The sequence below is a fragment of the Schistocerca cancellata genome, chromosome 4 (assembly GCF_023864275.1).
Source record: "Schistocerca cancellata isolate TAMUIC-IGC-003103 chromosome 4, iqSchCanc2.1, whole genome shotgun sequence".
Classification (NCBI taxonomy): Eukaryota; Metazoa; Arthropoda; class Insecta; order Orthoptera; family Acrididae; genus Schistocerca; species Schistocerca cancellata.
This window is the reverse complement of record NC_064629.1, coordinates 249,334,858-249,357,832: the sequence shown is the minus strand read 5'-3', so window position 1 is coordinate 249,357,832 and position 22,975 is coordinate 249,334,858. Positions and strand designations below refer to the sequence as shown.

Below are 22,975 nucleotides of genomic sequence, written 5' to 3'. Positions count from 1 at the left end.
TCCACTCACGAATGCGTGTGCAGCCTCTTGTGTGCACACCTTACCATCTGGTTGACGGCTTTTAGAGACAGGCCTGGCTAGATGTAACTCAGTTACATGCTTACCTCTTCATATGTGTTGTCAAACTGTTGCTATGAGCTACTCTGTGGCTAGTGTACCCATTATAATAAGTTGTTTTCTAGACTTAATAAAGTTGATGTGTCAGTCATAGTGCAATGTTCTCTTGTGGGATTACAACAACCTGAGATCTGCACCACTGCCAGACCAGGTGGAACTACCACTAGTGGTACGTCAAATTTAGGAACATGTGACAAAGATCCAATGACCACCTGTTTTACAAGAAGGTGAACATCAGATTTTAGGACACTAAGCATTGGTGCACTGCTTCTAGGTCATGCTTCACAATGATTTACTTTAAGCCCCTCTTCAGCCCCCATACACCAGACCTTTCAAAGTGTTGTGATGTGGGAACAACAGGTAAAACAGATCGCAAAATGGCAGATGTTACAAAGCATTTATCGAGAGAGTTAAACCAGAGTTTGTGTCATACTATCATCATCTTTGGACAGCAAGCTGACGACCATGGTTACACAACACTGTGCCACACTAATGCAGGGTCACTGTCCAGCTGCTCACCACCGATCACACTTTCGAATACACCTATGGCTGCATGGCTGCACCAGTGCCACAAACAACCCTCTGCACAAGAGCCGGATGGTAATTTAAGTTGAAGTATTCCTACATTCTGGGTGCTCCTCAATTTTTTTTTCTTTTTTCTTTTTTTTTTTGTGGGGGGGGGGGGGGGGGGAGTGGGAGGCTGCATGAGAATAAATGATCAATCAATCCAGTTTGATATATGTATACATGCTCTGTCTCATTTATTATTCATATGTTGATATGATATTTTCTTTTCCTCAACAAAAGTTATTATTATTATATGTGATATTGGCATTTATATGTGTGTATATATAAATGTGTATACATTAAGTTCACCTAACTTATGTTACTGATTAATAGGAGATAACAAAATGACTTAATTGTCTATGACTTGGACTTGATAGTGTCCTCAAGTTTTTTTTATCTCATTTCATGAAATAGAGTCATCAGAGAGGCACATAACACCATTCCACTGTTTTCTACATAACACACACATATATTTGATTAAATCTTGTCATCTTATCCAAGGGTTAAAAATTCACATGTTATAATACTTGTCTTAAAAATTCACATGTTATAATACTTGTCAATGTCCAAAAAAGGACTGAACACATATAGTATTGTTAAGGTGTTTCATCACGCGAAGCAGAGCCATAAAATTATAAAGGAACATAACATCATTCCATTATTTTGTACATAAAATACAAGTACATTTCATTAGTTTTTGTCATCTTAAAATCTATAAGAGTTGACAATGTCTCAAAATGCATTATATATACAACATAAGCATCTACATATGTTCATAAATATGTGCCCCCAAAACATAAACATTGTAAAATGACGATATTCTTTCAAAGTCTCTGATAAATATTAATAAGATAATATAAAAAAGAAAAAGTGTGTACAAGAAAGATGTATGCAGGATCATAACTGAGACTTCTCATTGTGCTTCGGCATAGTGTAGTGTGCAGACTCTAAAAGTTAAAGGTCGTTGGTATGACCAATTGCCCAAGTCAATGTAATGCAATTTTTTATTCTGGTCCAAGCTGCTGGAGATGGAGCATGAGGTGTGCTTGCTTCTTTTTGTGTGTGTGTGTGTGTGTGTGTGTGTGTGTGTGTGTATGTGTGTTTGTTTCTGAAGAAGGCTTTGGCTGAAAGCTAAATGCGTAACAGTCTTTTCATTGTACCTGTCTGCAACTCATTGTGCCATCTTTACGGTTACGGTACTCTATCTTTTTCCTAATAATGTTAATGGAATTATGTTATGTTCCCTTCTAATTTTATGGTTCTATTTCACGTAATGTCCATAAGACAACTAGAGGACACTGAATAGCCCAAAATAACACAATTTTGTTATCCTCTGTTGATCACAAACCTAAGTACTTTAGTTTCTCTGCACATGATATACGGGCCTCAAGATATGTTACTTAAATGAAACTGCAAGGGTTATAAAGGACATATTTTAATTTATATTCCACTTTATGGCATATTTGAGTTATGTAAACAAAAAAACTTACAAAGAACCTTTGTAATATAGACAGCAGAAAACTGTTAGATAAAACTTCATGTTTCTAAAAATAAGGAACTATTTTCACATATTTTTTAAAAATATTTTCACACATAAAGAAGCAATGTTAACAAACATAACACCGATTTCATACAAAAGCCTTTTACCTCTTCAACAGATGTTGCAACAGCTTTATGTTGATAATCTGGAAGATGCTGCAAAAAATCAGCTGCAGACCCCGAAACATACCTGTAAGAAAAAGAATTTGTTTTCAGAAGCAAGTTTGTTAATTAGCTGTCTTTAATAATTACAAGAACTGTCCAAATAAAATATTTCTAACATACTGATGATTTGATGTAAGACTGCTGTGTGTAGATCTGACAGGTGAATTAGTTCCATCTGTTGGCACTGGAGATGAACTGCAGAATGAGGTACTTCTCATTTCAGTTAATGTCTTCTCTGAAGTAACAAATTCCACAGTGGGTGGCAAAGTTAGGCAAAACACATCCAACGTTACCTGTAGGCCACTGACATTTATGTCTGCATCTGGATTTTCCAAGCACTCCGTTAGTTCACCTGCCGGACACAATATTTTTTATTAATTACCATTATACATAGAGTAAACATAATCAAAGTACCATAGCTCTGAAAGGAAGTCATAATATTGTTCTTAGTATTTTTACAACATGCATGATTACATGGCTTGGATTATCAGTAAGTTTTACGTTATTATGCTTAATACAGCTGTCTTCAACATGGTATTCTCTTAAATCTGAATCTTTAAGATGTGATCTTAGTAGTAGACAATGGGGCATATCTAAATGCTCCACTGCTTATAATTGTTTTCTAATATTTCTTCATGTCATTGTTTCAGACTGCTGAATAAATAGTTATAATAGGAATGCTCTAGGTGTCATCATTTCAGAAATATCTTCACATTTTCTTCTAAGTGGATTTACTTAATTCCTTCTCTCTGTGAGAAATTATTTCCACTTACATTTTGAAAAAGTGCTTACATCAATCCTCTCAAAGTTTCCATATCATATTACTTCGGGTCATTCAGCATATTACCCACAGTTACAAAAACATTGGTGCATATTGTTTGTGAAGATTAGATTAGATTTACTTTCTGTTATAACGTCAAGTTTAACACATATATTTCAGAATGACACAACACATATAAGTCACAGAGTAAGTTGACAAGCAAGACATGTGTACACGTTAGCATTCGAATAAGCACTGAGTCCCAGTCTATTGGCCGCTGCTCGGCTGGCCGCTTAGGTGGCGCAGCTGCTGCATGGCTGGCAGACAGCGCCGCACATAGAGGACGCGTGTAATTGCACGGCGGCGCTTTGAATGATCGGCGAGTCATAACACTTTTCCCCCCTTTGAAATTGTTGCACTGGTCTTGATGGAGGTGTCCTGGAGATGGCTAACGTACATAGGCATTGTTTGACTCGCCGTAAAGTCTCGAGGAGGCGGCTTCCCGTACGGACGGAAGTGTCCCCGATGATAATGGGTCAAGATGACAGGAGACGTAGGGGTCGAATCTGCTGGGGCCCCATGCACCAATCTGCCCATTGCGGCAAGTCCAGTTGATATGACAGGAGACATGGGCGATGTGTCGGCGTCCATTGGAGGAGGAGGCAAATAGATTTGCTCTGACAGAGGATGGTCATCCGGTTCCTGCATGGGCACGTCTCCTGGTGGCGTCCGTTCTTGTGCTGGCATCACGATGACGGTGAGAGGGCTGCGTTGTGAGTATTGAGAGATGCCAAGATCCCGAGCATCAGGTAGAGCCAAAGGTGGTGTAGCAGCATTCAGAACAGGCGTTGCTGGCACACGAGGCCGAAGCTGGTCCGAATGACGCACTGCAACACCCGTGTTCGTCTGGATTTCATACAGGCGTCTGCCACGGTGTCTTAAGATGCGGCCCGGGCTCCATTTTGGCCGCCTGCCATGTCCCCGCACCCAGACGAGGTCGTCGGTGGTGAACCGGCCAAGTGAAGGCACCCGTGGCCGTGAGGTGAGAGGCCGCAGAAGATGAAGTAGCGTGCGGGGCTGTTGGCCATGTAAGAGCTCAGCCGGGCTGTGATCGCCCATGGGGGTGAAACGGTAAGACGCCAGGAACTGGAGAAGCGCGTCATCAGCAGCAGAAGAAGTCAGAAGTTTCCGCATCTGAGCCTTAAATGTGCGGACCAGTCGTTCAGCCTCACCGTCGGATTGTGGATGGAATGGCGGGGCCGTGACATGCATAACGCCGTGACGAGCACAAAAATCCGCAAATTCGGAAGAGGCAAATTGCGGACCATTATCAGTAACAAGAGTAGAGGGGAGGCCTTCCAAAGAAAAAATGCGGGCGAGAGCACTGGTGGTTGCCGCGGTGGTAGGCGACGTGCAACTGACAATGAAAGGAAAGTTAGAGTAGGCGTCAATTACGAGGAGCCAATAAGTACCTAAAAAGTGTCCCGCAAAATCAGCATGAATGCGCTCCCAGGGCTTCTCAGGCGAAGGCCACCGTGACAAAGATGACTTCGGGGCAGCGGCCTGTGACGCACAAGGGCGACTGTGTGTGCTATTTCAGAGTCGATGCCAGGCCAGTACACATGACGGCGCGCCAGAGATTTTGTGCGAGACACACCCCAGTGCCCTTGGTGAAGGAGGCACAAGACCGAAGCACGCAAAGACGCAGGTACCACAACACGCGGCGAAGCATTGTCAGTGGAGAGGAGGATAACACCATCCCTAGCCATGAGGCGGTAGCGCAAAGCGTAGTAGTTCTGCAACGGATCAGAAGTCTTAGCGGACGGGTGATCTGGCCAACCCTTCTGAATACAGTGTAAAACCCGGGAGAGGGTAGGGTCAGAACACGTAGCAGCCGCCAGCCTGTCCCCAGTGATGGGGAACCCGTCCACAACCCGCTGCTTGGCAACATCCAGGTGGAAACACAAAAGTTCGTCCCTATCGAATGCCTGATCAGGACCCATGGGAAAACGAGACAGAGCATCAGCATTTGCATGTTGAGCCGTTGGCCAGAAATTAATCTCATAATTGAAACGAGACAAGTAAAGAGCCCAACGCTGGAGGCAGTGTGCAGCCTTGTTGGGAAGTGACGTTGATGGATGAAACAAGGAAACAAGTGGTTTGTGATCCGTAACAAGATGAAATTTTGAGCCATAGAGAAAAACACCAAACTTATGGAGAGCATAAATAATGGCCAAAGCTTCTTTCTCAATTTGAAAATACTTTTGTTGGGCATCCGTGAGCGTTTTGGAGGCATAAGCAATGGGTTGTTCCGAACCGTCAGAAAAACGGTGTGCAAGGACTGCACCGACCCCGTATTGAGAGGCGTCTGTGGTAAGAACAAGATGTTGGCCAGGTCGATAAGTAGCCAGGCACGGGGCCTGTTTCAGCATAGTCTTCAATTTCTGGAAAGCCGCTTCACATGACGCGGACCAGTGAAACGCACGTTTTTATGCAACAGGTGATGCAACGGCTAAGCCACCGAAGCCGCAGACAGTAAAAACTTGTGATAGTATGCTATTTTCCCCAAGAAGGCCTGCAGTTCCTTAACAGATGTAGGGCGAGGAAGGGCATCGATCGCAGCGACAGTTTGCTGAAGCGGACGAATACCATCCCGAGAGAGTTGAAACCCCAAGTATGTGATAGATGCCTGAAAAAATTGTGATTTCTGAAGATTACACTTAAGACCGGCAGTCTGTAAGACATGAAAAAGTGTGCGGAGATTTTGAAGATGATCTTCAGTGGTGGAGCCAGTGACAACAATGTCGTCCATGTAATTGATACACCCAGGGACAGGGAGCAATAATTGTTCCAAGAATCGCTGAAAGAGAGCAGGGGCGCTAGCAACCCCGAATCGCAAGCGTTGGTATTGATAGAGGCCGAAAGGTGTGTTAAGGACCAGAAACTGCCAGGAAGCAGCGTCGAGAGGAAGTTGATGATAAGCTTCTGACAGGTAAATTTTAGAAAAATACTGGCCTCCAGCAAGTTTAGTGAACAGTTCTTCAGGACGGGGCATAGGGTAAGTGTCGATGAGACATTGAGCATTGACAGTGGTTTTGAAATCGCCACAGAGACGAATATCACCTTTTGGCTTAGCAATGACAACAACAGGAGAGGACCACTCACTGGAAGTGACAGGAAGAAAGACCCCTGAAGTAGTGAGACGATCCAACTCCCGTTTTACCCGATCACGAAGGGCCACAGGAATGGGCTAAGCCCGAAAAAACTTAGGCCGAGCAGTGGGTTTGAGCATGATATGAGCTTCAAAGTCGTTTGCACGGCCTAACCCAGGAGAAAAAAGGGACGAAAATGTCGTCGACAAGGAATCCAGGTGAGCATAAGGAATAGCATCAGAGACAATATTGACAGAGTCATCTATGGAGAACCCAAAAATGCAAAAGGCATCGAAACCAAAAAGATTTTCTGCATTGCTCTGGTCGACCACAAATATGGGAACAGTGTGAATGACGGATTTGTACGATACCTCAGCATTAAACTGTCCCAAGAGAGAAATCTTCTGTTTATTGTACGTCCGTAATTGCCGAGTGACAGGGGACAGGAGTGGAGAACCCAGCTGAAGATACGTCCGAGAATTAATTATAGTGGCAGCAGAACCGGTATCCACTTGCATGGGAACATCTCGACCAAGGATTTGGACAGTGAGGAATAACTTCCCTGAAAGGGAAGAAGTGCAATTGACAGACAACACAGAATCAGAATCAGCGTCATGTTCATGAACATCATGTATGCGGTCGGATTTGCAAACGGAAGACACATGACCTTTCGTTTTGCAATTGTGACACACAGCCCAACGTTGGGGACAATCCTCGCGTGAATGTTTCGTAAAACACCGCGGACATGAAGGAAGTTGCCGGGGGTTTTTCTGCAGTTTCTTAGCGGGTTGTTTACGGCTAGGCCGAGGCTGCGCATGGGAGCGCACTGCGGCCACGTCGGCCGGCGGGGACGCGCCGCACCGCACGTGTCGTCAACAGCGCACAGAGGTTGTATTTCCATGACATCACCCCACGCCTCTATTTGCGCCCCAGCGGCGCGAGAACTTCATCTAGAGTCGGATTCGCCAACTGAAGGGCACGTTGCCAAACTTCTTTGTCGGGCGCCGACCAGATAATAGCATCCCATACCATGGAATCAGCATAGGATTCTTTGTGAACGTCAGTAACAAATTGACACTTTCGACAGGCTGTGAAGTTCAGCAGCGCAAGTGCGATAAGATTGATGTGACTGTTGTTGACAACGATAAAAGGCAACATGAGAGGCTACCACATGCGTTTGCTTTTGAAAATAGACAGACAGAAGTGAGCACATTTCAGCAAAGGACAAAGACGCAGGATCCTTCAAAGGAGCCAATTGCAACAACAACCGATACATTTGAGGTGAAATCCAGGAGAGGAACAGAGACTCACATGGTTGTTCGTCCATGACATGAAATGCCAAGAAGTGCTGTCGAAGACGTTTTTCCTAATCAGACCAGTCTTCTGCCGTCTCGTCGTAAGGAGGAAAAGGAGGTATAGCCAACGACGAGAAATGCCCCGCATTTGACGCCGCGATGAAATCGCGAATCACCGCTGTTAGAAGCGTTTGCTGTTCAAGGAGATTTTGCAACAGTTGCTCAACAGTAGCCATGGAACCCGGTGGGTCAACGGTGAAAGGGAAAAATCCACTACCTCGTCGCCAATTGTTATAACGTCAAGTTTAACACATATATTTCAGAACGACACAACATATATAAGTCACAGAGTAAGTTGACAAGCAAGACATGTGTACACGTTAGCATTCGAATCAGCACTGAGTCCCAGTCTAGCGACTGCTGCTCGGCTGGCCGCTTAGGTGGCGCAGCTGCTGCATGGCTGGCAGACAGCGCCGCACGTAGAGGATGCGCGTAATTGCACGGCGGCGCTTTGAATGATCGGCGAGTCACAACACTTTCATTCAATTGATCCATAGTGAGGTGGTCCTCCAGGATGTAGAAAATGTCAGAAAAACAATAATACATGACAAATATTTACAACTCAAACATATAAGCTAATGTACCATGCCAAAGATCCCAAGTGGAATGATCATCATTTTTTTAATGAACACGATATAAAAGAATCATTTTTACAATCACTAATGCACTGAATTTAAAATAAAAAAAAGTTTTTTTTATTTGTAATAAATGTGTAATAGAACTACACTACTGGCCATTAAAATTGGTACACCACGAAGATGATGTGCTACAGACGCGAAATTTAACCGACAGGAAGAAGATACTGTGATACGCAAATGATTATCTTTTCAGAGCAATCACACAAGGTTGGCACCGGTGGCAAAACCTACAACATGCTGATATCAGGAAAGTTTCCAACCGATTTCTCATACACAAACAGCAGTTGACCGGCGTTGCCTGGTGAAATGTTGTTGTGATGCCTCGTGTAAGGAGGAGAAATGAGTACCATCACGTTTCCGACTTTGATAAAGGTCGGATTGTAGCCTATCGAGATTACGGTTTATCATACGCGACATCGCTGCTCGCGTTGGTCAAGATCCAATGACTGTTTGCAGAATATGGAGTCGGTGGGTTCAGGAGGGAAATACAGAAATCCATACTGGATTCCAACAGCCTCGTATCACTAGCAGTCAGAATGACAGGCATCTTATCCGCATGGCTGTAACGGATCGTGCAGGCACATCTCGATCCCTGAGTCAACAGATGGGGATGTTTACAAGACAACAACCATCTACATGAACAGTTTGACAACGTTTACAGCAGCATGAACTATCAGCTCAGAGACCATGGCTGTGGTTACCCTTAACGCTGCATCACAGACAGGAGCGCCTGCGATGGTGTACTCAACGACAAACCTGGGTGCACGAATGGCAAAACGTCATTTTTTTGGATGAATCCAGGTTCTGTTTACAGCATCATGATGGTCGCATCCGTGTTTGGCGACATCGCGGTGAACGCATATTGGAAGCGTGCATTCATCATCGCCATACTGGCATATCACTCAGCATAATGGTATGGGTGCCATTGGTTACACGTTTTGGTCTCATCTTGTTCGTATTGACGGCACTTTGAACACTGGACGTTACATTTCAGATGTGTTACGACCCGTGGCTCTACCCTTCATTCGATCCCTGTGAAACCCTACATTTCAGCAGGATAATGCATGACCGCATATTGCAGGTCCTGTACAGGCCTTTCTGAATACAGAAAGTATTCGACTGCTGCCCTGGCCAGCACATTCTCCAGATATCTCACCATTTGAAAACGTCTGGTCAATGGTGGCAAAGCAACTGGCTCGTCACAATACGCCAGTCACTACTCTTGATGAACTGTGGTATCGTGTTGAAGCTGCATGGGCAGCTGTACCTGTACATGCCATCCAAGCTCAGTTTCACTCAATGCCCAGGCGTATCAAGGCCGTTATTACGGCCAGAGGTGGTTGTTCTGGGTACTGATTTCTCAGTACGCACTCAAATTGCATGCAAATGTAATCACATGTCAGTTCTAGTATAATATATTTGTTCAATGAATACCCATTTATCATCTGCATTTCTTCTTGGTGTTGCAATTTTAATGGCCAGTAGTGTGTGATATATATATATAAAATAATGAGAAATTCATCAATGGAGTAGAAGGAGTTGGCCACCAATAAATCCTTTAGGCTTCTCTAAGCTGAATTTCATTGGTTGTTAAGCATTTTATGGCTGCTGGCAAGTTATTGAAAATGTGTGTTCCTGAATAATGCACACCTTTTTGTACAAGAGTAAGTGACTTTAAATCCTTGTGAAGATTACTCTTATTTCTAGTATTGAGTCCATGAATTGAGCTGTTGGTTTGAAAAAGTGATATGTTTTTAATGACAAATTTCATTAAGGAATAAATATATTGGGAAGCTGTAGTTAGTATCCCTAGTTCCCTAAAAAGGCTTCTGCACGATGTTCTTGAGTTCGCTCCACACACAACTCTTATTGCATGTTTTTGTGCCCAGAAAACTGTAGCTTGGCTTGATAAATTACCCCAGAAAATAATCCCATATGACATTATGGAATGAAAGTAAGCATATTATGCCAGCTTTTTCATTTTAATATCCCCTATGTCTGACACAATTCACATTGCAAACAGAGATTTGTTAAGACGCTTCAGCAGTTGTGTGGTGTGCTCCTCCCAGTTGAATTTATTATCAAGCTGTAATCCCAAGAATTTAACACTGTCGACTTCTTCTATCTGCTTGTCATCTTATGTTTGGCATATACTTGTGGGACACCCCTTACAAGTTCTGAACTGCATGTAGTGTGTTTTTTCAAAGTTTAGTGAGAAAGAATTGGCTAGGAACCAGATATTAATGTCCACAAATATTTTATTAGCAGATATTTCTAAGACTACACCTGATTTGCTATTTATTGCAATTTTTGTATCATTGGGAAACAAAACGAACTTGGCATCTGGTAATGTCACCGTTGAAAAATCATTGATATACACAAGACAAAGTAAGAGCCCTAAAATGGAACCTTATGGGACACCACATGTAATTTGTTCCCAGATGGATGATGACTGATAGCTTAATACATGTCTCTTTCCTAATAACTCCCTTTGTTTCCTGCCAGAGATATAAGATTTGAACCATTTTTCAGCATTTCCTGTTAAACCAAAATATTCTAACTTACTTAAAAGGATATTGTGATTTACACAGTCAAATGCCTTTGGCAGATCACAAAATATACCAGTTGCCTGAAATTTTTTGTCTAATGAATTAAGCACATTTTCACTGTAAGTGTAGATAGCCTTCTCAATATCAGAACCCTTTAGAAATCCGAACTGCAACTTTGACAGTGTGTTATTTGAGATAAGATGGTTATAAAGTCAATTGTACATTACTTTTTCTAAAATTTTTGAGAATGCTGGATCTCCCTTCTTAAACAGTGGCTTAACTTCAGCATATTTCAACCATTCAGGAAATATTCCACTGATAAATGACTGGTTACACAGATAGCTTAATATGTTACTTAACCCAGAATCACATTCTTTAATTAACTTTGTTGATAATTCATCATACCCACTAGATGTTTTTGATTTTAAAGATTTTATGATGGGCATTATTTCTGCTGGGGTAGTGAGGGTCAAATTCATATTAAAGAAGTTGCTTGAAATATCTGGTTTGAGGTATTCCATAGCAGCATCTACGGAACCTGACAACCCCATCTTTTCAGTAACAGTTATAAAATGTTTGTTAAAAAGTTCTGCAACACTATACACATCTGTCACCAATGTATCATTTACTCTTAACGCTATTTGTCCCTCTTCATGTCTGGTTCTACCGGTCTCCTCCTTCACTATATCCCATATTGTCTTTATTTTGTTATCTGATATGACTATCTTTTCCTTGTAATATATTTGCTTTGATGTCCACATTACAGTCTCTAATATTTTGCGGTATTTCTTGTAATGTGCTATAGCATCAACATCAGAACTGTTTAGGATTGACTGCCTCACCTCCACATTAGACATCGATCATGCTTCCAAAAACACTATAGCATTGCAATTGCATTAATCAGACTGTCAGACTGAGTGATGATTTAGTTTCACCCATGGACTGACATGAGGCAACCATTTTAAAAGTGCTTGATTTCAGCATGGCATATCATACTGTTGATTTCATAATCTTACTTTTGAGAAAGAAACAGTGATTTTCTCTAAGAACTACATGAAAAGCAGATTTCAATGAATCATCCACAGCTGTCACAAGTTACCACACAAAACTGTGCTTCTGATCTTAGGAGTCCACCTAGGTTCATTCCTCAATCCATTTCTTCTTTTCCTGTATATCAATGGTATTTTGCTTGTGTTACATTATTGTAACTATCACTCAAATCTCAACGAAATTCAGTTGTGTCTCAGTGAAGTTTATTCCTCCATCTGAGACATGAATGATGAGCTCTGTTCTGTATCAAGAAGGGCACAAAACCTGCATCTTAAACTAACATGCAATTGTTACAATGTAACATAAGTTGATCAATCAATCATCATTGATCAATAATCATTTTGGCAAGGACATTTCTTGCATACTCTTCGAGGGTACCATATTGCCATATCAAACAACAGTAAATGATCTCATCATAATCCTGACTGAGCATTAAATTGGGAAGAACAGACTGTCACAGCCAACAGAAGCTTTCTCTTTTACTTTATGCAATTCAAAAACTTGGCAGAAGATTTATCGCTAAAACAAAACAAAATTGTTAAGGCTTTCATGGCCACTTGTCGACAAACTGCCTATTGGCTTCTGTCTTGGGTTCTTCAGCCGACGTTCATCTAATGATTTTACTGACGTTTTGCCAGCACGAGTGGCTGGCATTGTCAAAGCTTCACCCTCTATTGGCAATGGAGGGTGAAGCTTTGACAATGCCAGCCACTTGTGCTGGCGAAACGTCAGTAAAATCATTAGATGAACGTCGGCTGAGGAACCCAAGACAGAAGCCAATAGGCAGTTTGTCGAAACAAAACAAATTGGAAGACAAGGATACTCTCACTGCAGTCCTCGGTCAAACTGAGAGTGGTTTTGCAAAGTTTCCCACATCCCTCTAGTTGAATATTGACCCTAGATTACAGTTTAAACGAACACTCAAAAATGTACCATTCATAAGCCATTTTGTTAAATTTTAATTATGCCAGTCAACATAAAAAAAGTACAAGCCATGAAGCTAGGTAAATCTGTTAACGTGATCATATTTAAAATACAGCAAGTAAATAAAGTATTCCACATTGTATCAAAGTTCTATAAGAAACATTTTTAAAGTTTAGTTCTGGTATGTGAAGGATATATTAATCAATGGTATTTTCTCTTATTGCTTTTCTTCATATCCAGTAATATCTTTTCTGTCATCTGAGCTCTTTTTTTAAATTTCTGATTACTAATTTTTGGGGTCAAATGTGAACAGAAATGTATTTTGTGAATATTTTCTAGCTTTATTATCTAACTCAACAGATACGTTTGGCTTAAACATACGAGGATGTAGTTTCACGTCATTAACTCAGAAAAGGTAGCATCGATAATCATGTTAATAACATATAAAGTTGTGCTATGCATGTATTAATAAAATACGCTCACTTTTTAAGTAAAAAAGCAATTTACTTCAAAAAAAGATTTAGAGAGGATAACTATTGATCATTCAGGATACAGAAAGTGTAGTGTGCGTCTATTCAAGAGGAATTCTTTGGGCAAGATACATTGTCAAATTCTTCAGCTCAGTTGCATAAAAATGGTAACTTTAGAATTTTGCCCCACTTAGATAAATTTCTGCAGACACATATGAATGCTTCTGTAAGATACAAGTGTTAACATTTGGTTGATTGATCATATTTATCTTTCATAAGATCTGGATAGATGCAACCCGATAAATGACATGATTTTCACATGATCAACTTTTTTCATCAGTTTATTAGTTACTGGTGTCCCAACAACTCTCCTCACATATTAAATAATGACTGCCATTTGATAACTGCAATACAAGATATGATAAATCTAGGATTTAACTCTGAATCTTTCTCCATGTCAGCCATTTACCTACGAAATAAACTGTCTATTAACTTACATCTCATCCAAAAAAATACACTATTCAAAAAGAGATTAACGCTATTCCTGTTATCACTGGCATAGCTTCCAAGTCAGAACATCAGAGTGGTCTTCCTCCTGCCTGACAGTGAACCAGTCTCTCTGTCACATTATCAACACTCCTGAAATTCTCTTCAGCCCTATCTCTTCCTGATTCTTTTCTTGCCTTTCTGCTTGTTCTTTTTACATTATCCAATTCTTTTTCACTCTTCTGCAAACCAGGTGTTTCTTTCTGTGAATGTGATTGCTTTGGTAATGTTACCATGCTTTTCCATTAATATATCATTTCACTCATTTAACAGCTAAATCATATTTTGAGAAATTTGCTTAATAAAATGATAATAGGACTAACATCACATTATTAACCCATGCATACTACAAAGGGTACTTGGAAAGTTATGCAATACGACACAACAATAAGTTGCAGGAGGCTGATTGTTGCTGTGTTCTGAGAATACTTCATACTTGCATTCTATCCCCTGTGCCACGTCTGTGAACACAGTCGTTCACTAGCAGGGTTAGTTTGAAGTGTTTGCTATAGCATCGTAGTCAGGAAGAGAGATTCAGGCAGTTTTGCGGTACAACTTCACGCATGGTTTAAACATAGACCAGTGCTTTGAAGAAATGCCTCTTGCACTCGGTGATGTGTGTCCATAACGTACAACTATAGTCAGGTGGTACAGAGAATTCCAAAGAGGAAATTTCATTCTAGAGGACACTAAGAGGACGGGAAGTCCACAATAATTAGTTATGGAGGAAAAAATTGATACTGTGAAGAAAATGCTAAAGAAGACAGGCGAGTGACTGATAGCAGACAGAGGATACCTTAGGGCTAAATGCACCAGCAGTTCATTTTATTCTGCATGATCATTTGCAAGTAAAAAAACTTTGTTGTACCTGTGTGCCACATCAACTGACAGAAGAGCAGATGATACGATGTGTGACTTGGTGCCGGGAAATGTTAACGAAGTTTTCTAAGAGATAATCTCAGGTTGTGATAACATCATGACAGGTGACGAGACTTGGCTGTACTATTACGATGTGCCAAATAAGACTCAAAATGAAATTTGGGTCTTTGAAGATGACAACACATCCATAGCTTTAGAAAAGAAGAAAATGATAGCTGTTCTTTTCAAATTGAGTGGAACTGTGGTACATGTTGTTTTGGACACATGGAAGACAGTCATAGCTAAGTGGTACACTGAGCAGTGCCTGCCCAAGTCATCAATCTTCACTCCCTACAGAAACTTGGTAGAACTGGTTTAGGGATTGGTTTCAGAGGATGGAGAAGTGTATTCAATGTGGTGGAAATTACTTCAACAATAAATAAATAAATAAAGCTGTACTGAAAAACTTTCCTAGTACCCTTTGAACTACTACCACCACCACCACCACCACCACCACCACTACTACTACTACTACTACTACTACCACCACCACTGCAGTACTATGCACATTCCAGTGTTAACTTTAAACAAAATCTCTAGGGCTATCTGATGTAATAAAACTGGTTATCGTGAAATAGAATGCACTAACTGATCCTGAATAATATGAAATGACTGATTCCCAAGTTAAAGAATGAAAACCCAGAAATCCACTACCATATAGCTATACAAAAATGTATAAATCTCAACATATATAAACACTTTATGTAATCATTATGATTATTATGGCCTTCTTAGCAAGATAAGTAACGATAAAGAATTATTTGTACTTTAATTTTGTAATGTATGTTCCAAAGATTATTTTGCACGAATAGATTGATATTTGTTAGTATTTTCTTTGCTACATGTTGTTATAAGTAAATCTTTGTTCTTGTTCAGTACGAGTATGAAGTACAAGTCATGTACGTACTGAGTTAGTGTGGAGGTTGAACTTATTTGTATTGTGAAGTGAAATAATGAAAAATATATCTATTAAACAAAAGAAACTCAACCAGTGTTCATACCATTTAAGAAAATGAAACCGAGCATCCTCTAGACCAGTATATCAAGTTGCATTCTAGAATCTAGCATGGACATGGATTACAAGCCAACAAAGAACAATAATAAAAGATGACTACTCTGAAAACTGTTTATTTAAATTCTACCATTGCTACCTCTCTCTGCAATGTGTCAATATCTCAGCGTGCCAAGTGCTGCGAAATTGTGACCAGCTGTCCAAATTTAAACTTACTTCAAATTTAATGAATTGACTTTGGGTTATAAGAGGGTGCACATATCAGAATGACACTTTGAAGGAACTATTCTTGCCTAGTAAAATAAACACATACAGTAAATAAACAAATAAATAAATAAATAAATACCAACACAGATGATACTATTGTGTTTAGAACTATTCCCTTCACTTTCACACTCTCTCTTGGGCTGACATTTTCCACATAATCTGTGTAAGAGATCCTATTGCTTCTCCTCCAACAGCCCAATACCAGAGGGAGGCTTTGGTTCTACCACATATAGCTAATACTACCAACAGTTAGCAATTAAATAACACATTTTGTGTTTCTCATTACATTCATGCTCCACAACTCATGGTTCAGTTAAGGTATGACACACTTAACCTGATCAATCTTGTGGTTCACATTATCTGTACTTTGCTGTTTGATGAAAAGAGTAACTTGAACATATTTTTTTAATTGTAGTATTTTAGTGAGCATTTAGTGAGTCTTGTAACTGCAAATATTTTGTTTTCTTTAGAAAGATTATGAGATGCCATTTCTCATAATCTTCTTTTAGCTGTTGAATCATATTTTTAATAGAGATTTTATGACTAAAACTGAGTTTTCATGCTGAGTGATGCAGAAGATATAAAGTATCTTTCAATCACATATTGACATAATTTTCCAGATACAAATTCTTGTCAAGCTAAATTTAATGACTATATACCAGTTTTGAACACACATAACAGCTGTTGTGACACAATGTACTGTATTTTCATCATTAGCATATTGTATTTCCATCATCAGGACAAGACAGGTTTTGGTATTAAGTTAATAAATTTAGCCTCAAGATTACTGTTCTTTTGTGGTGGAGACAGGCCTACCAAACGACATCAGACTTATTCTGAAAGCTTAAGACAGAGAAAATTGGATGGACTGTGGCAAAATGCATTAGGGAATTGTTTTAACAATTTAATGTTGCAATAACAGTGATGAGATTACAGACTGAAAATTAGTGCAAGTTTGGATAAGAGTGGGAACAGGAATGAATATTGTAAGCTTGCTAAGGTAACAAATCAGGGTTCTATCTGTAGTGGTTGAGGGAAACCATGGAACACCTAAATTTGCATGACCAAATATGGATATGAACCACCATCCTCCTGGATATGAGTCAAGTATCTTAGCACTGTGTCACCTTGCTCAAACATTAATTTAGGTCCCACATGAAGTGGACACTTTCCATAGGTTGTTATTTTGTGAAGTTACATTTTGTTCCCTTAAATTTCACCACAGTATTGTTCAGTACTCACAAACTGAGAATCAATAATTCTGAACAGAACTATCCTGATATCAGAAACATATTAATATGTTGTCAGTAATACGAGGGTAAGTCAATTATTATCTGCAAAGTAGTTATAACATTTTATTGTAATCAAATAGGAAACTTACAAGAATACCATTTTTCGACATAGTCTCCTTGCGTTTCAATGCACTTGGTCCATTGTTTTACAAGCTTCCCGATGCTCTCATAAAAGAAGGTTCTCAGTTGAGTTGTGAGCCAGGAATGCACCGCTTCTTTCACTGCTTCAGCCGAGGCAAACTGACAGCCTCTTAATGTCTGTCTGAGTGGACCAAACAAGTGATAGTCAGAAGGGGCAAGATTTGGACTATGTGGAGGATGATCCATTACTCCACATTTGAGTTTCTGGAGCGTTTCAGCAGTGTAGGCAGCAGTATGCAGACGGGCATTGTCGTGCAACAACACAACACCTTTTGACAGGAATCCTTGGCGTTTCCTTCGAATTGCAGACTTGAGCCTGGCAGTAAGCATCTCACTGTAAAATACACTCTATATTGTTGTGCCCCTTTCCCCGTAATGTTCCAGTACCGGACCCTGTGCATCCTAAAAAAACGTAAGCATCAGTTTTCCAGCGGACGGTTGGGTCTTGAACTTTTTCTTTCACAGCAAATTTGGATGTTTCCATTACATACTCTGCCATTTACTCTCCGGCTTGTAATGATGGACCCATGTTTTGTCACCAGTAATAATCCTGTCTAAGAAGTTGTCCCCTTCATTACCATAGCAATCCAAATGTTTTCTGCAGATGTCCAAGCGCATTTGTTTATGCAACTGTGCGAGCTGTTTTGGGACCCATCTTGCACAAACTTTATGAAACCCAAGTCCGTTGTGGATGATTTTGTAGGCAGAACTGTGACTAATTTGCAGATGATGTGCCACTTCGTCAACAGTTAATCATCTATCTAAGAGAATCATTTCACGTGAATGCTCAATGGTTTCTTCATTTGTGGTGGTAAATGGTCGTCCGGCTCCTTCAAGGTGCGTAACACTTGTGCAACTATTTCGGAATTTTTTAATCCATTCATAGGCACTCCTTTGTGGCAAAACACTGTTCCCGTACTGTACCGAAAGTCTTCAATGAATTTTGGCCCCTGATACGCATTCCGACCACAAAAATTGGATCACTGAACGTTGCTCTTCTTTGGAGCAAATAGACAGCAAAACAGCCATGATTAACAGCACGGCAGTGATAATGAAACTAACCTAGCAGCTTGAAAATTGCATAGATATAACAACAAATAAACAAAGCATGCGTCATCAACGTAAAACGACAGTACTACCAAAATAAACAAAAATATAACTAAATTGCACATAATAATTGACTTAACCTCTTATAAAAGGGACCCAAGGAAGATTATAGAAATGTGAATATATAATGCTAAACAGAAATGGGAAGTAATAAGATCTATTCTGATGTCTTGTATCACTTCAAGTTATTTTACAAATAATAATTTTTTTAAAAAACCTGTAAAATTTCTAGATGGTCTCATCATTATGTCCTCCCTCCATCTCATCCAGGCTAAAATCAGGAATTGTCATTTGTGGCAGAATATCAGTTACATTCAAAAATATGTCTGTGAATTTAGAAACACACTCCGTGGACTTTGGCTTCAATAAACACAAAATATAATAAATGAAGCTGAATTGGAAAATTATGTTATTTGAAAACAAGAAGTGAAGTACTTACTTATGCATGTTGGCAAAGTTGTAACTGTGCAGCTTCCAGAGCTACCCTTAGCATGAATAGTGCAGGTCAAATGAAGGAACAATGGTGGTGCTTCATCTGATATGTCATCATCTTCTATATCACTGATACTATCAGAGTCCATGTTAGAGAGAAGCGACGTTCGGGCATCATCTGGAGTTTGAAGAGGGTGAGCCTCCCAGCCAGTCACTTATAATCAGGAATGAAACAAAAATAAAGTATTAAATGTAAATTGTAAAATCAGTCCTTTTGCTAATCTTACAAAAAGTTTACTTCAGTACTGTGTCCATCAGTGCCAATCCTGAATATTACACGATTGCTTCCCTTCCTAGTGTATTATCCCCCAATATTATCCTGGTGAAACAATTTTGGTGATGTGCATTTTTTATGGAAACAGTTGACACTTCAAGGCTTCACAACAACACTTTTGCTTCATTATGTACACAGTATAATCAGGAAGAAATCCACATCTAGAGTAGTTTTACAACCAATATCTAATGATTCTAAGTATGGTTACTATAGTTTATCAGTCCAGAAAACAGGACTGTGCTATGTATTTTTTGTTCCTGTGCTTAAAAAAATTTTACACCTTTTTCTTTGTACACAAATAAGATGTAAAAAACAAGAGCAACAAAACAATACACATAGCATTACAGTATGTGTCTTTATGAAACAAAAGTTCACAGTAACTAACTAAAATTAAAACAAATAAAAAAAAACTGCAATAAAATACTAACAGCATCTTCACATCTAAAATTAATATTAAACCACAGAATTTGATTCTGTATTTTTTCCTCTTTCTTTCATTAAAATAGTATTAATTAACGATACAATAATTTCCAATGCTATACAGAGTAAGCTAGTTAAACTGAAAGTGAAATGACTGTAAATAATTATTAACTATTCCTAGTAAATACCTTTTATAACAACAGTGTGCATGACATTGCCAAATTCTGATATTTGAATACCAGTGTTAACAAGTTTTGCTTCTTAGACTTTGCTGTAATTGTGACAGGAAGGATTTTGTGCAACCCCACCCCCATAACCTCTCCAATTCTTGTCTAGCTTCCTCAGGAGAGGGCCTCACTAACCTTCTGATTAGCTTCCCTGTAACATTCACTCCTGTTCTTGCTACACAATTGATAGTGTACCCCACAACTCACTAACCTATAACAAGTGGTACACTTCTCACTCACTGTCAAATTTCACAGTATCTTTAAACAAGATGCAAGAAAATAATAGGAAACATAATGCAAAAAATCACATTATAGCCTACCAGCTATGTGTCTAACTTATGTCATTAAACTGAACAAGGCGGCGCAGTGGTTAGCACACTGGACTCGCATTTGGGAGGACGAAAGTTCAGACCTGCGTCTGGCCATCCTGATTTAGGTTTTCATGATTTCCCTAAATCATTTCATGTAAATACTAGGATGGTTCCTTTAAAAGAGCACAGCCAGTTTCCTTCCCCATCCTTCCAAAATCCAAGCTTGCGCTCTGTCTCTAATGACCTCATTGTCAACCGGATGTTAAACACTAAGCTCCTTCTCATCTCATTAAAAATGTGATAGTTGTGTAAGAGTATGTTACTTAGCCTTCCTTAGATATAGAACAACAAATGTAAACCAAGTGAGCACTTGCTATGCAAATGATCTACAAACAGAACATTAACTCATAAAAATATGGAGTAAGAAAATATATTTTCTTAATGTTGGTCTACTACGTAACAAACTTCAAATAAAAGATCTTCTCAGATTGTGCGGTACTGAAAGAACAACTGAACACTTGAAACAGTACTTATCTGTGGCAAGTTGCCCACACAGTGATGACTTACAATGGTCTACAAGTGGAAGTGAAAACACACACAATTTTGCACGTCACATAATTTCCACTTGCACAGGAGATGAGAACAGTGTTTAAAGCAATAACCACAGTGCTGTACAACCAAGTAATGTACGTACAACCCTGGTTGTCAATTGCACCGTGGACCCCACAAAATTAAAAAATTTTATTGCCTTCCTATGTCATTAATATTTTGCTTTCAGTGCTTAGTCATTCCAGTGAGCTACATGTGCACCTGCATGCATACCGAATTGACAGATTGAACCCCAAGGGTAGTACAGAGCCATATTGAGGTGCTGCACAGTCCAGCACACTTTGAACAATAAATCAAGCAGTTTAAGAGACAGGACATGTGACTACCTCCTGCATCTGCCTACAGAGACACACTTCTAAATCTTATCCATTGAGTTCTAGATCTCCTACAGGGCAGATGGCTTAGGCCATCTTCCCCTGCTCTCTTGCAAGCTAGTCATCCTACAGAGGAGGCAGTTTTATGCTGTCTTTGCCTACCTCAGTCCCTTTTCATTATTCCACAGTTGCCCAGAAAAATCACTATTCTTTTTAAACAATTTAGAAGTAAAGATGGTCACTCACTGAACCGAATAGCAGAAACGTTGAGTCATTGACAGGCACACAAAAAAGATAAAACAAACTTGCTAGCTTTTGGAGTAAACACTAGAGTGTACACATGCGCGCAAACACGCGCGCGTGCGCACACACACACACACACACACACACACACACACACACACACACGTAGGTGTTGACTTAATGCTTCTGCATTGCTGGTAGTCTCCCTTATTCTCAGATTATTTACATTCTACCAGAATGTTCCTTACTGTACTTTTTCACCTCTTTTTTTCCTTTCCAGCCACCCATCCCATTGCCCATGAGACAGGCGTATGGAATATCTTCTTGTAGGATCCCTTTTATCCACAACTACTCCACATTTTCTTGGTTTGTATAACTTTCATTCGTACTAACATTCCACTTCTTCCATATGACTCACATCCCACTCGTGTCATGCTGTACAATGCCCCCAGTTACACTATTAAACAGAAACTGTTTGAAGAAGATACACAAAATTAAAAGTAATGGAAATTTTCAGAACAGTTGCTGTTGCTAGGTATATATTTCATTTCCATTTGTGTTGTGGTTGTCATTTAATATCATATGTCTTTTTTATATATGCTATTGATTTGTTGTTAATTGGATGTGCATGCAGAACCAACACAATAGTGTTTATTACCCATTTACTTGATAGTAATATCAATTTGCAAGAGCAATTTGCGACAAAGCAAGCTGGGATATTTTTACTTCCCCTCTTGTCTTGCCATCTGCCTCCTTAAAATTCATTTTCCACACATTTAACTAATTATCATTAACATATGTGAATATAATTTGCATTTTCGTAAAAAGAAAGGTTGGCTCTCAGTTTTAAAGAATATAACACCAGATCTAATTTTGTGCTTAGTTTTATGTATGTAATTGAGTTTCCAATTTATTTTGTCTATTCCTAGTATCTTTCATTATAGGCTGAAATCAGTAATTGTTTCGTAACTTAAATTGTATTGTTGACATGTCAACAAATATAAATTCTGAACTAGTTATAAACATTTGGAGGACAAACTAATAGTATTCTTAGAATATTTATTTGGCTCTATTCGAAAAATGTTAGCAAAGCCAGCCCTTAATTAATTCCAAAGTTATTAACAGTTTTGTCAGAACTATTGTTTGCATAACGATATTTGTTAACTTCATGATTTAAACCAATAATTCGGCCTAACTGTTCTAGTGGGAGAAACTGTTAAACCAATCTTTCGAAGTATTCAGTTAATTTAATGAAGTAAGTTTGAATTGTAATTTCTGTAAATTTCACTTTGAACAATGTTTAGTTTCAGTGCCTATTATTGTGAGGACATGTAAGGACCTGATTTGTGGTCACGAGACAGTCAGTCCATGGCTGAATTTCAGACGAGGAACCTGTGTTGGTTAGAATGATAACAATGCATCAACTTAACAGTGAAATAAGTTTTACACCAATAGGCCATGTGTTAAAGCAACGACAGTGTCTGTTGCATACGTACCTGATTATTCCAAAAGAACT

General features: G+C 39.4%; 1 protein-coding gene across 1 annotated transcript in view; it reads right to left on the bottom strand.

Annotated features, from left to right (window-relative positions):
• Positions 1-22,975, bottom strand: part of LOC126184063 (KICSTOR complex protein SZT2-like) — a 513,866-nt gene that overhangs the window by 230,296 nt on the left and 260,595 nt on the right. Inside the window, exons 9-11 of the mRNA XM_049926423.1 lie at positions 19,009-19,215; positions 2,509-2,740; positions 2,278-2,413 (exon numbers count right to left, since the gene is read on the bottom strand). Coding sequence (XP_049782380.1) covers positions 2,278-2,413; positions 2,509-2,740; positions 19,009-19,215 — 575 coding nt within the window. The remainder of the gene's footprint in view (positions 1-2,277; positions 2,414-2,508; positions 2,741-19,008; positions 19,216-22,975) is intronic.